Here is a 14809-nt window from a genome sequence, read left to right on the forward strand (position 1 = left end):
CAGTGCGCCCTTCTTCGTTAAAGATAAGTGTTGGTCATTTTCAATACGTGCTTTCCTTTATGGGGTTTCGCCTAGCTTGTCCAAAGTGGCGCTAACTATCCACTGTCATAATTCCGCAAGGGGCAGAATGATATTGAAGCAATGCTAAATGTCCTGCCAAGTAATCAGCGCTTCCTCTGATATGTCGGTTTTAGGTTGTTGTCCAGTTAGGCCGAGCTAGCTTGGTTACCTGAAGTAGCGGGCCGCCTGTGGTTGGAGGAGCCGCTGGGAGCTGTCGCTCAGTGGGTGGGGAATGTCTTCGAACCCCCTGGAGCGACCACCTGAGCTCCGCTGTGGACTGCCGGCTGGCAGAAAGGCCGCAGCCACAGAGCGCGCAGTCCCCGCAGGAGTGTTTCTAACCAGCGACCAGCGCCATGCCTGTCTCAACATCATAATCCACTAAGTGCATTACTTAAGCGCGCTAATGTTAGCCGCTTTGTTGACACTCTGCAGCCCAAACTTCCAGGCATGGGATAAGTCACCCATTGCATCACCCTCATTTGGCACCAGATGGCGCTCCAGGACAAATAATTTCATTGAAGTCTAAGCGCGTGTTCCCGGGTCTGGCCCACTGATCTCTATTTATTCACTGGATTTCTGATTTACCCGAAAAACTGAATTCACTGGCCGCCATCCTGCTACTCCCTCCTCTCACAGAACCCCATAGGATTTGGTGGCAACAACAAGCAGTTTTCTGGCTGTGTAAGAACGTTTCACAGGTAATTTTACAGTCAGTGGATGTACTAACAGTATCAAGTACTAGGAAATTATGTGCTGAAATATTTAGCATGTTATTTACATTTTATATATATATATATATATATATATATATATATATATATATATATATATATATATATATATATATATTTGATCAATAGATATATAACATTTATAAATATATCTATAACAATATACAAAAACATATATACATATATGTATGTATATATATACACACACACACACGCACATATATATATATATATATATATATGTGCGTGTGTGTGTGTGTATATATATACATATCTATTGATCAAATATATATATATATATATATATATATATATATATATATATATATATATATATATATATATATATATATATATATATATATATGCGCAATCCAGTGAATACATAGAGATCAGTGGTCTGGCCAAGGATAGAAAAAGAGGGAAAATATGTGATGTGTATGTCCATTTTATTGTCTTGGTGCCGTGTTCTTACGTTCTCCCGTCCTTGTATTTCATTTCCTCCTCGTCTATTCCCCGTTGTCCCTTCTTTCATGCTCCCATCAGTCCTTTCATGTCCTTCCAACTTTCCTTCCTTTCCTCCTTGTGTCCTGCCTACCTTCCCTCTGTCATTTTCTTGCATCAAATTTCCCTTCAACCGTGTCCCCTTTCTTCTTTCGTCTCATCCTTACTTTCTTGAATCCTTCCTTTTTCTCTTTACTCCCTTTCATCCTCCTTCCCTTCTATTTTTCCTCTATTGTGTCCATACTTCCATTTCTTTCTTGTGTCACTTTTATTTGTTTTCTTTTATTTCCTGTGACATTTTGCCCTTCCCTCTTTGTATCCTCCCTCCCTCCACTGCCACTGTCTTTCATTTCTTCTTTGATTGTTATCTTGTTCTCTGGGTCGTTCGCTATTTTGTTCACTTCCTTCTCTCTCCATAACTAAATATTTTGTGTTTGCTTTCTTTCTTTTTTTATCTTTCCTTTCTTTCTTTCTTTCTTTCTTTCTTTCTTTCTTTCTTTCTGTCTGTCCACCCTCTCTTTAATTAGTCCTTCCTTCTATTACTTCTGTCCTCCCTATCCCTCCTTCCTTCCATTTTCTGGCATTGGCAGGTTTCTGCCATAGAAATACCATGAATCCCAAGTGCATTCTTTCAGTGTTTTTGTTTTGTTTGTTTGTCTGTTTGTATATCTGTCTGTCTCAGAACTGAGAACGCTTGAAACTAGACTGGATAATTATGTAATTTATATGAAAAACATTTAGGAACCCTGCAAATTTTCTATGTTGCTTTGCCTAAGGCACATTTACTCAAAGATTTTTGCTTTATTGTTTTGTCACTTAAGAATAGATACAAACGAGTAGAAATAATTAAGGAATAAACTGTCAAATTACTTCCATTTACAAAAAAATATTAACATGGATCTTCAACAGAAACGAGACGGACATGTTTTCATTGTCTTTTCTCCAGGTTGAGCTTCACAATCGTGGCCACGAAATTGCCTCGAGTCACCACGTCTGAGGCGACAATGTTCATCGGCGTCTTGCTGTATTGCTGCTTCACCCATCGTAGCATCTTTGGCAGCCCCCTCCGCGCCACGTTGGTGAAGTTGTCGCAAATGCGAAGGATGTACTTGAGGATGCTGGGACTGTGCGGTAGCGTCGGATTCAAGCCACAGACAAAGAAATCTGGATAACAAGAATCGTATTACATATGTGTATTCCGAGACCCGATATTCGGTGTAAAATCAATATAAAATATGAGGTGTTTTTTTTCTAGGCGGAGGTTAGCAGTAGAAAAAAGTTCTGGTCACTGTACAAGAACTGAAAACTAAGCCAATAAATGGTTGTAGAAAAAAAAGGAATACTCACACTTGGCAGACTTCTCCTTTTCCAGACCTTGACAGAGTTTGGCTGTAATTTGTGTACGGTCCATACTGTTGCCATAGTAATACGTTATCTTCCTCCATAAGAAGTTAAAAGAGTGACTATACGACGGGTGGTCGTATGAAACTATTACATTTTTCCCTTCATTCCAGCAGCCCTTCAGGGTCGGAGTGTTCTGTGACGATACAGTATTACATGCCTGTTACATTCCTAAAGTCCAGGCCGGGGGTATATTTTCCAGATTCCTAGCCAAAAGATGAGGTCAAATGACCTTTAGAGAAATAAAAACCTTACTGTCTTCAGTAGGAGTTTGGCTCCAAACACCTCTTTGATGAAGTTGATGAGGTGTTGGTGAAGTGGTGAGGCAATCTTTTTGTCAAATCCCTCAAAGTGGGATAAAGACAAGATGACGACTTCTTTACGATGACTCTCCGCCCAAACGTTTATTTCCCTGAGTATAGTCTGATTATAGGGGGGGAATCACAACTATATCATCATTCAGTCATACTCAAATGTTCTTCACCATATTTAAAACATGGAGCCAACAAACGATTGAGAAGCAGGGATTTCTTAGCCAGGAATCGGACTTTGTTTGGCCTCGACTTGCAGAAACGGCGTGCTTACCTCCACATCCGTCCGTGTGTACAGCCCATGGTGAAAGTAGAGCCTGGTGGGGTCAGTGTCGTTTGGCTTGCGAGCGATCCTAAGGTCAAAGTAGCGAACTCCAGCATTCAGCTGCTCAGTGATGCTCACCTCCTGTGATCAGACAAAGAGACAATTCAACCCACATGTCCGTCTTTCTCACATACACCTGAAGTCGTTGCGGTTAAAACTCCCCTTACCTGAGTGGCGGCCCATATCTGCACTACTTTACGCAGGCAATAAATTCTGCTGAATCTTATCAGTCTCTTAGGCTCGATGATTCGGGAGTGGACGTCCAGGTCGTAACTCATGGAGTCATGGCTGCCTATAGGAGCAACACAGAAAGAACACGTAGGAAAGCACTGCTCTGGTTTAACAGTGCCGTACTATCAATGTCCACAGGATAACCACTTGTCTTCTAATGTGTGCACATTTTTTTTTTTAATGAATATGAATTTGTCAGTTAAAATCTTGCTACCTCAAAAGTTTCAGAAACCTGCTGTGCTGGCGGGCCAGATTTCTACCTCTGAGTAACTCTGAGGGCCCCACAAATTCATGCACAAATACAGTAGGCTGGCTTTACGTCAGTTTATGAGGGGTTTGTGTATTTCTGTTTTCCGTGGCACCTCACTATTTGTGTTTAATATCCTGTAATTGATCTATTTGGATTTTGAGCGATTTGAAAGTTTTACATATTCTTTGTGGTTATTTGTCTAATCCTAAAGTGGGTTAACACCATATGCTATTGCTGTCACAGGAATTGAGCTGCTAATTTAAAGGTGGTTTACTGCTCATGTTAAGGTGCATCGCCCTTGGTACATTTTGCTGACCAGTACAGTTTATTAAACCCTGACATTATGCGACATTAGCCTTTTTGCCTTCCTTATTTTAGTTTATAGTTAAAGCTGTACTGCACTTAGATTTCAACTCCCTGGTCATTGATCTTAGCCTTGTTGACGTGGTTGGTCATACTCTACACTGTAACATGCAATAAGCTGACTTTACTTTTTTTTTTTTTTTTTTTTAATCTATGCAAGTAATTTGTTGCCCCAAAAAGCTATTTTTGTGAACTTACAAAATGTTAGTATGTATAAGTTGTTCACATTAAGTTTGCACAACTCTTTGAACGTAATTATTTTGAGTAGGCTTAATAGTAAGAGTAAGCTCTTTTTGGGGAATCAGCCTTTAGAGCTCATCTGCTTGCTGGGAGCATCCTGTCTGGATCCCAAGCTACTTCTCACGGTTCCAAATTATGTTTCCATGTTGGTAAGCATGGAATTTGACAAGTCTTATGACTCAAGACACTGGGACTCTTTATCTGGGTGAAGCATTTATGTTTGACTTATCAAACAACCAGCAGATTAAAATATTCAACTTTTTAGGAAGTACTGTATCCTATAATATTGAATACATCCCATTAATCCTTAAAGCAACTTTGCTAATGGTTTTGTCTGGCCACACCCATAGCCAAACAAATCAGCCAGTCAGGTTAAACTGATCTGCACAAGTCTCCGCCTCTTTCAAATACTTCATTTGTATGCGTGGACTCAACTTAATCTTTTATGTTATCAATATTTTTTTCATCTAACAGTTTACAGCAATTATTTAAAATCAGTAGAAACAATGAGAATTGAGTTCTGCCCACTTTGAAGTTTTTAATTAAACTGAATGTTGCTAGACACTGGCATATTTATTCACTCACTTATTCATGGGTCTAATATTCCATAGAATGTAAGTAATTGAAATCAGGGTCTGTTCATAGGGGTAAAGCTGAACAGTTGTTACACTAATAGAACAAAGTTTGCTTAAAGGAACAACATATGAGAAAATCCAAGGCTTATGAACATGCTGGCAAAATGATACAGACTCTTTAGAAGATTAACTCAGTTGGATTGTATTTTTTAAGCACTCCAAATCTCATAATTCTACTGTAACTACGTTGTAAATATTGTAATTTCCCACTGGGATTATTAAAGTTTTCTCATTCTGAATACCATTTGAATCATTTTTAGAACACTTTAAAGACCAGGACCCGTCTACTTTAACCTGTCTTGACTGAATAGAAGAGTGCGCTGTGGAGACAGAACCGGCGTCTCTTACCTGGTATGGCCAGTTTAAACAGAGGGGTGGTGTGAAGCTCAGCTGGCAGTTGCGACATCCAGTCTGAGTAGCTCATGGCTTTTTCTCCAGTAGTTTCCAACAACCCAAACCTAATCTCCCAGAAAAAAGACAAGGGTGAAGCTCACCTGCCTGGAGAAACAAAAGCTCATACAGATAAAAGGGAAAGCTTTCAAGACTAACTACTTACTCTTTTGAAATAATGTATTTCTTTCCCCCCTCCTTTGTTCATTCAGGTCTGATAGTGTAATGGTAAGTTACTAAGCACAAGTGGCTCTATTGTTACGGTTGCAAGTGTCCAAACTATTGTGGGAGGAGAGAAACAGTGGTTTCTCCTGTTGTTGTTGTTCAGGTTTTCTCATATGCTCCATGAAACTTCCTCATGCTATCATTATTTCCCTCTAACCACAAACACAACCAGTCTTTCAGCTTTCAGCTGTACAAACTCGGCCAGTTCATCAGTTCAGCCCTGGGCCACATCCCATTGCAGTCATGGGTGTGTGTGTGTGTGTGTGTGTGTGGGGGGGGGGGGGGGGGGGGGGGGGGGTGTTTAACCTTTGTCGCTTCTTTCACTTCAGTTTTTTATTAAACCTCTTTTGGTTCTTGTACTTAGGTAATATCTGGATCCTGCCTTATTAATTCCAAACATAAATTATGTTGTTTTTTTTAAGTCGTCAACTAAAACTAAATTATTTGGAATCTCAACTCTAAAAGCTGACTGAGTTATCACAGACCATCATAATGAGGTGACCAACTACAGAAACTCTAATGACATCTTTGTCTATGGCAGACCGGTTGGGCCATAAACAAAGCTCCGCCCCCTTCCTCCTCATGCTTCTCTGCTGTCACAGGAAGCCAACCAGTGTAGGGTGTATTTTGAATAACCAAATACTTTTTTTTTTTTTTTTACTTTGCTTCATATTTTTGGAAGGAAGATTCCTGATCGCTTGCTCTCCTTGTAGCTGTGAATACCAGTATGACATAAGTATGGGGTGCCTTGCAAAAGTATTCACAGCCTTTAAACTTCTTCACTTCAATGTATAGATGTGGTGTACATCTCACAGAGGACTGTCCAAGCCCTTATTCAACAGTAAACATATTACGCAATATAAAACTACCAAGACATTGAACTTATTAACATTGTTTCACACAATAGTTCTCGTTTAGCAATGTGAATATCAAACAAGTTATAGAGGGGATTGATGACCACTCTGGGATAAAAACAGTTTGAGTCTGTTGGATTTGGGTTTTAAAGTTTTGAACATTTTACTAAATGGTAGTGGAGAAAAAAAGACTGTGTCCAGGTGAGTGGAGTCTGTTACAATGGCTCTGGCTTTCCTTTGGAGCCTGCAGGTGTAAATGTCCATCAATGAGAGCATCTGTTATCCAGTAACAGGTTCTGCTGACCTCACCATCCGCTGCAGGTTCTTTATGTTCTCCTGGGCATAGCTAGGGAACCACACAGTGCAACAGTATACCAAGAGGCTCTCTTGCTGTATTGTCTTCTGGTTTATGTCTACATGGCTGTTCTCCTAAACCAACAGGCCTGCCAAAAGTAGCAACTAAGCCCGTAGTACCTCAGAAAAAAACATGGAAAATGTGCTCCGGCCAGATGTAACCAAATTAGTTGTAGTTAGCTGTTGGCCGTACAAAGCTTTGTGTTTGCAGGAAAACTAACCGTCTACATCGCCCTAAACTGGCCACTGGTTTTATGACACATGGTGGTGGCAGCGTCATGCTATGGGGATAGTTTTCTTCAACAAGCAAAAAGATGCTGGCCAGAGTTAAAGGAACGTGGATGAAAATAAAATCCTTACAGAAAACCTTTCAGAGGCAGCCTTGAAAAGGGACCAAAAGTTCCCCTTCTAGCCAAAATGCAGCCAGAAGTCGAGTAGGAGGGTTTAGATCAAAGCAGCTGTCGGGTGTATCAGGGATAAACAAGAAGCTGAGTACATAGAGCTGGTGGACCGCTTTATGGCATGGAAGGAATCAGCTCATCTTGAATGTGAACTAAACAAAGGAGATGATTGTAGAAGAAACAGGATTAGATCAAACCCAATTTCCATCATGGGAGAAGAAGTGGGTTGAGGAATATAAATACCTCTGTGTTCATCTAGACCAGGGATCCACAAAGTGTGGGGGTGCACGATAGAGGTGGGCGATACCGGGAATTTTTAATCCACCCAATACCAAGTAAATACAGGGCCAGTATCGCCGATATCGATACGATACCGATACTTTTTACATTTAAGCTTGATGTATCATGAAACTGTTGACCTTTCGGGTTTTGTGATTTTTATTTTATTATTACAATTAAATAATAATAATGTTATGTTCAGTGTTTTTTTCTAATCCACCTCTTATATCTTTCAATCCTTATGTAATTCTGTCTGTGTTGTGTGTACCTGCCTGTTGCCTTAATCCTATAATTTCCCCGTTGTGGGATAAATAAATCATTAACTAATGTTATCTTATCTTAAATAACACTTTTTAATAGGATATATGTACCGGGTTCTTAAAAGGCCTTAATTACATTTTATGTATGGGCTCCAGTAACATTAATATGATAGATAATATCTACTTTGAAAGTTAACATGAACTGCTGCTGAAGATGACCACTCTTTTTTTTTTTTTTTTTTCCCCCAGTGTCCTGTCTAGCAATATGGCAATAGGAATTGATATCTCAATGCCAGATAGAGCTCGACAGATTTTGCTTTTACAAGTGGAGCAAACAGCTTTCGCCATAGTGCTCCACTTGATTTATGCTTGTAAATAGCTTTATTATGATTCCTGCAAGGAGAATTTCAAATTATATGGACATGACAATGGGAGAGTAAAGGAAGAACAAAAAGTGAAAGAAAAGAAAAAAAAGAGTAGAGGTGAAAGAAAGAGGAGATAAAAGGGAGAGAATGATAAAACCTTCTTTGTCTGCTCCATCACCTGGAAAGAGACACAAAAAGAACAGCACAACCAACAGACATAAAGCAACAGATACACTCGAATAACACCTAGATGCCATTGCTAAATCATATATATTATTATGTAAGCTGACATGTGTAATGTGATATTTTGAAAAAAGAAAGTGAAAAAACATAAATAAATAAATAAATAAATTATAAGATTACTGTATATAAGTGAACACTTAATACCCAGCACCTGTGGAAGATGTGAAAGTGCACTAGTTTAGGTGAAGATTATCCAGAAATAGCTTGATAGTGATTGTGGAGAACCGAAGACCCACCTTCCCCGAGCACAGAGGCAGGCGTCAGGGGACCCGTAACCCCGGACTCCCAAAGGGGTCCCTAAAGCAGGTCGCCCAGGAGGGGCCGACACAGGATATCTGTAAACCCCCCCCCCAAGGAAGGGCAGAGACGACCCCGAGGAAATCCCCCAGCCACCGCAATGCCGACGCCCTCAAGAGCCGCGGAGACGAGCCCGTGGGCTCCGCCGGCAGCTAGCCCCGCTGAAGTGGTCCCGGCCATGGGCCCTGAAGGCCAGAGGCCCCAGGGGCGCCCCGCCCACGCGACGAGGGCCCCGGCCGCCCCCCGGGGGGCCAGGCCCCGCGAAGAGGCCGCCGGGAGTGGGCCGGCGCACGCCCGGGAACCCGCCCCAAACCCGAAGCCAACCAATGCGCCAGGGGGCCAAGGCGCCCGCCAACGAAGTGGAGGAGGGCAGGACGTGGGGGGATGGGCTCCGCACCTAGCGGAGACTTGAGATGTTTTTGGGAGAGGGAGCGGACCACACCCATACCTGAAAAAAAAAAAAAAAAAAAACCCATTCACCCCATCCCTCCCATGTGCCCCACTCACCACACACAGAGAAAAAAAAAAAAAAAAAAAAGACGCTGTACACACATTCCCACATAACACTCACATCCAACACTGACCAAAGGGGGGGGGGGGGGTCACCCCAAATCGACTATACGACTGCTTGTGCCCGACCCCCGGCCCCGGCCCCAGACCAGACGCCCCCCGGACCGGGCCCCCCCAAGAGGGCGGGCCAACACGACCCGCACGAGCCACCCGGCCAGAGCCTCCCCCTCCCCCTAAATACCTAATAAACCCCCTCCCTCCCCCCACCTTACCCTTGCCATCCCTGCCCCCCGCCCCCTGGGGGGAGCAGAGGCATCAGCCCCAGACCTGGCAAGCCGCTGACTGCACACCGCAGCCCCCCGCCAAGACCCCGGACACAGTGGCCTGCACCTCCTCCAGGCCCCAGACTCCTTGCCACCATCGGAGAACGGGGGTGTGCAGAAGACCCCGACCCTCCCTACGCCTGCTCAAATGTTGTGTTGTTGCATGTTGTTCTCAAGTGCGTTTAAAAACTGGGAGCGCCGAAGGGGATGCACGGCACAGCCCACCCCCCTTCCGGAAGGTAGCTGTTGCCAGCGCATCCCTCCGTGAAGATGACCACTCTTATCTACCTGGATGTTCTCTGGAGGACTGAAACGCCTCAGTCAGAGACGTCAGTCTGTGGGTCTGTCGGGGCAATCAGAGAAGTTTCGTCTCCTCTCTTCTGTTTCAGTCGCTCAACGTTTTCTTGCTCATAGTTTTTCGTGTGCTTATATAAATTTGTTGTGTTTCCACTGCATTTAACCTTTTTTTTTTTACAAACCATACAGCTTGCTGTTGTTTAATTTATGCCATTAAAATATAGCCAAACAGAGCTTCTTTCCCTCTTTATGTTTTTCCGGTACGGCGGTCTCTCTCTCTCTCTCTCACCGAGTCTGAGCAGCAGCAGCGCGGTTGTTTGTGTGTTTGTGGGCGACCAGGCTGAGCCTCACTGCTGATTGGCTGGCGTTGTGAGCCATGTTACAGTACGAGAGGGGAGGGGGAGCAGCAGAGTGCCGTGACACAGAGGGGGAGACTGGTGAATCTGCTGCAGTCAGCGTGCGCGGGAGAGAATAAAAAATATCTATCTTGTTTAACGAATATTGTTCAATATCAATACCAGTGGCGGCTGGCCAGTAGGGGGCGCTCGGGCGCCGCCCCCTTTAAATCGTTTAGATAATAAATGATTTCTGAACTGCAAAGTACTTAGAAATGTATTTATTCATACTGTGTGTCCAATAGACATGTTAGAATTTATTAAAATAGTAAACACTAGTGATGTTACGTTATGTGCCGAGGCTTCGAGGCGTGTGTCGAGTAATGGAGGGGGCGTTTCCGTGAAGCGCGTATTGAGGCTTGCTTCATTTAGGGGAGGAGCCGAAAACGATGACGTCCGAAGCCTCGCTGGCCGGCTGTACCACGTGACTGCTTTGGGAAGTGGTTCAGATGTTGGCGCGGCTTCGACAGCTTTTAGAAACCCCACAGGCTCCATTCAAAATGTGGGTTGTTGTAGGCGAGTTGCGGTCAGTTGAGAGAGTGGATAGAGTTTTGATAGTTTGGATTGCAGAGTTTGGATAGTGGTTATTTAGTTTGAGACAGTTAGTTTGGTGTTTGGAGAGTTTAGGAGAGAGATAGATAGATAGGAGATCAGTGCTCTCAACTCGCATTGACCGTCACTGACTTCACACGGTCACACGCAAACATGGCATTTTTCACGCATAAAAATCCCAACGCCCATCTGGGCAGCGGACGATAAAACTCCGCCTTCTGCTGAGATGTTTCAGCTTCTTTCACAGCTTGTGGCCATCAGTAATTCCTGCTGCAGTTCATGTTAACAGAGCAGCAGGAAGAGCGATCAGAGTTATGAATAATTTTAGTCTTAACCAGCGGTTGAAAGTGTGCCGGTAAGGTCCTGTACTACGTACGCAGGAGGGGGGGCTGGCAGATAAAGCCTTCATTCAGAACCAGTCATGGCTGCACTCTGGATCATAAAACAGTTCTGCTCACCAGATGCAGTTTAAAACGCTACGTCTGGTTATAAGTTGTTTTTATTAATTCTGCATTTTTTAACTACATGCACCGTATTTCTGTGCCTCAGCGCTTCGATGCGCTTCTGCCGTGCGCTTTTTTCAGGTGCGCAAAATTACGTTACTTGTAATTTGGGTGCGTGCTTTCATTTTAAAGAACTTGTAACATCAGGAGGCTGATCTCAGACCGGTCAGCTCCTATGATCACTGTATAGGAGCCATTTACAGTTTTTATTTATGCATTTTCACCCTGTTTATCCCTCGCACGCAGCGCACCATCGGGTAAAATCCTCCCACCTCACCGCCCAGAGCGCACTGAGGAGAGCAATAGAGATTTGTCTGGTCGACTGAGATGAGAAACCTGTTGCTGTGAAAGGTGATATAGGTTATAAACTGTTACTGTCTAGAATTGCATTGAGCTGAAAAAAGAGGAGACATCAGCAGCTGGATCGTGCGTAAAGACGCAGCGGGAACCTCTGTGTGCTTCAGTGTTGCTGCTGAGGGGAAACTGTGGGACCGTATAGTACTGGGCTAATCATTGGTCACAGTACCCCAATCTGTACATACTTGCACTTATTTATTTATGCACCCCGGCATCATCTGTGCCATGTGAGCGTGTCTTTTCAAAGGCTGGAGAAGTATTATCAAAAAAGAGAAATCATTTGAAACCAAAAACTGTGGAGAAATTGTTGTTTCTTAATAAAAATGCATGAAATCATCCAAGTTACACAAGCATTAGCCTATTCACTACCCCCTGCCTAGTTCCACAAGCACTTTCATTGTCCTCTGCCTGATTAAGCCCATGCCATTTTTCTAGAGTCACAGAAAAACATTATTACACAACATGCCATATCATGTCACTACTATTTTGGGAATAATTACACACAGAGATCACATTCAAACAATATTTTATTGTACACATGTGTTTACAAAATTTATGTAGACAAATGATTTCGTCCTACACCTTCTGTGAAGTCATTCCCAAGAGCCATAATAGACAAAAATGATATGCATCACACGTGTTAAGATACAGCTGGCTGTGATTATACAACTTGCCAGTAGGTGGTGCTGTGTGCACATGAACTGTCAAGAAATGAACCTTTTCTCGAACCAGTTGGCTGAGTGGTTCAATGCCTCATGAGGCTTCATCTCGCCATCACTAGTAAATACCTAATTCTATGTAATTGCTCACATTGTGCACACTTCCTTTCCTATGTGCAGGGCGCCGTTCTAATGAGAGTGAATGTAGGCGCAGCAACTTGGGCAAGCACGTGATCTGAGGCTGACTTTTAATTGGTTATCTAGGGTTTTCCACAGGGTGCATCGCTCTGCGTCCCGGACAAACCCATTCTGTTGTGTCATTACTGGTAGAGTGTCAGTACTGGCTAATTTTTTTTTAAAACATTGTGTGATTGGACAATCCCCGATTCGACTCATTAGCGCAGCTGCAGTTCGTTAGGTTGATTCACGTTAACGTTTGCAAAGTGGAGTAGTTTCAAAATGAGAGAAAATTCTGTTTTGTCTTTACAAAAAAATGCTTTTACAAAGCGTTCACTTGAAGAAAAAAACAGGATAAAGGAGCTTGGACCGGATCGTCTTAATTTACAAATTCAGCAGCAGGCAAGTGATCTCTCCACTCCATGGTTGGACAAAGCAGTGTAGGTAGTAGTCAGCCAGTGAAGAGGCGTCGGACACTCAGTGTAGAAGACCATGAAAGGATTGCTGCAGAGGTGAGTTGTTGTGGAAAATCACTGTTACACTGGTTTATAGTAATGTTATTTAATATATTAGGAAGATGTGCGTTGTAGTTAGAAATACCTTTTAGTTGTGTCTATGCTGTGTAGGTATGTTGATATAATGTTTGTCAGCAAGATATTTTATTATTTAAGTTGTACTGAAGTTTATGGGTAATGGGGAATAAAACATTTGGTTACTGAATTTTGTATAATCTTGTCCCACAAAAATGCTGTAACACATTTCATAACACAGCCTTAAAAATGGCAGCAAATGTTATTAAAATCAGGAAAACTTTTCAGAAACTGTCACGCTCTTGAAGATTCTCATCACCACACCCATGACCACAGCAGAAGCTGAAAGGTGCTTTTCAACTCTGAAAAGAATCAAGACTTTTCTGAGAAACTCAATGACTCAGGACAGGCTGAATGCATTGGCCATGTTGTCAATGGAGAAAAGACTAGTCACAGAGATGACTGACTTTAACAAGAATATAATTGAGAAATTTTCTGGGCAGAAGGAAAGGAGGGCAAAATTCATGTTCAAATAGTGCTATTTTTTAAGATTTGTTTTGTTTGTTTTTCATTTGTTTGTTTGTGTGCGCCCCCCTCAGTTTTTTTAGCACCAGCTGCCACTGATCAATACCAGCGTTGGTATGAATAGTATCGATCCTAGGATCCGATACCAAGGGCAGTATTTAACAGTTTCATGATACATCATAAACTCATTTAACCCTTTATTTCTGGTTGCTCCCATTTTCAACATAAATGATGAGTTTAACGCATCAGGACAAGTGATTCCACACTGATAAAACCAACCGTGAGAATTGAAGCAAGAAAACTAGTGTAACACTTTATATAGATTACATTTGGGAGGATTTTAATAAACATCTCTTTACAGAAGTTGGACAAGTAATGGCCAAGAGACTTAGAGACTTAGACAACTTTATTTGTCATTTTATACGCACAAAGTGCGTACAGAACGAAATTCCATTTGCATACAGCTTGAAAAATAACAGTAAATTGCAGTACATTTCAGGATAAAGATGCAGCAGCGATTTATGTAAACAATTGAAATGTAACAATGTAAACAATGCAGGGGAAAGAGACAGTGTGCGATTCACAGTGTCCAGGTGAGTATTATTAAAACCGTGCAATATACAAATGTGTTACAGAGTCCATTTTGTGGCTTCAGCATTTCAACAGTCTGAAGTATATATATATATATATATATATATATATATATATATATATATCACATTCTTGGCAATGGTTTTGGTTTTGCAAATAATTTGCATCATTGACTTACAATCAACAGGCATTCATTGAACACAGTGCCAATGCAGTTTGAAAGTTGTTTCATGTTTATGTAGCATTACAGCCTAACCCTCTTTCTGCTGGACACAGCACATGATGAGGTAGGTTGCTATAGGTGTCAAAGTTAGGAAGTTATGCTGGCTGTCTTGGTAACAAGGACAGAACAAGATTATTTTTCAAAACAAAGAAATGAACCTGAAGATGATGAAAAGCTGATCAGCGCATTCTTTTAAAATGGCTTGATAGACACCAAAGGGGCGTAGCATTTTACTTTAATTCGTCTCAACTGCTGACAAGCCAACCCGTTGTTCACAACTATAAGCTGACAACATTTCACAAAGCCCTCTACTTAAGGGACGCGGGGATGCTTTTGTGCACAAATGAAAAATAAATAAAGCAGTTTTATTTATTTATGCATTGTTGCTTTGATGAGCAGTTTTGCAAACTGCTCTGATGTTTTTGCACCTCTCGATCACTAGAGGGCA

General features: G+C 42.1%; 2 protein-coding genes across 3 annotated transcripts in view; both read right to left on the minus strand.

Annotated features, from left to right (window-relative positions):
• spata20 (spermatogenesis associated 20) overlaps window positions 1-715 on the minus strand; it is a 60445-nt gene extending 59730 nt beyond the window's left edge. Inside the window, exon 1 of the mRNA XM_012864102.3 lies at window positions 230-715. Coding sequence (XP_012719556.3) covers window positions 230-432 — 203 coding nt within the window. The 5' untranslated portion in view covers window positions 433-715. The remainder of the gene's footprint in view (window positions 1-229) is intronic.
• A 1054-nt stretch (window positions 716-1769) lies between these two features.
• Window positions 1770-5875, minus strand: LOC105927381 (PI-PLC X domain-containing protein 1). 2 transcript variants are annotated; one of them, XM_021317263.2, is made up of 7 exons: window positions 5608-5875; window positions 5400-5509; window positions 3500-3624; window positions 3282-3413; window positions 2952-3119; window positions 2643-2832; window positions 1770-2459 (listed from the first exon to the last, which is right to left on the minus strand). In XM_021317263.2, the coding sequence occupies exons 2-7, from the start codon at window positions 5473-5475 to the stop codon at window positions 2224-2226; spliced, it is 927 nt and encodes a 308-aa protein (XP_021172938.2). In that variant the 5' UTR covers window positions 5476-5509; window positions 5608-5875; the 3' UTR covers window positions 1770-2223. The 2 variants fall into 2 exon arrangements, with proteins under 2 accessions (XP_021172938.2, XP_021172939.2); XM_021317264.2 differs by having other exon boundaries at window positions 5400-5875.
• Between the last annotated feature and the right edge of the window lie 8934 nt (window positions 5876-14809).

The sequence above is a fragment of the Fundulus heteroclitus genome, chromosome 10 (assembly GCF_011125445.2).
Source record: "Fundulus heteroclitus isolate FHET01 chromosome 10, MU-UCD_Fhet_4.1, whole genome shotgun sequence".
Taxonomy (NCBI): Eukaryota; Metazoa; Chordata; class Actinopteri; order Cyprinodontiformes; family Fundulidae; genus Fundulus; species Fundulus heteroclitus.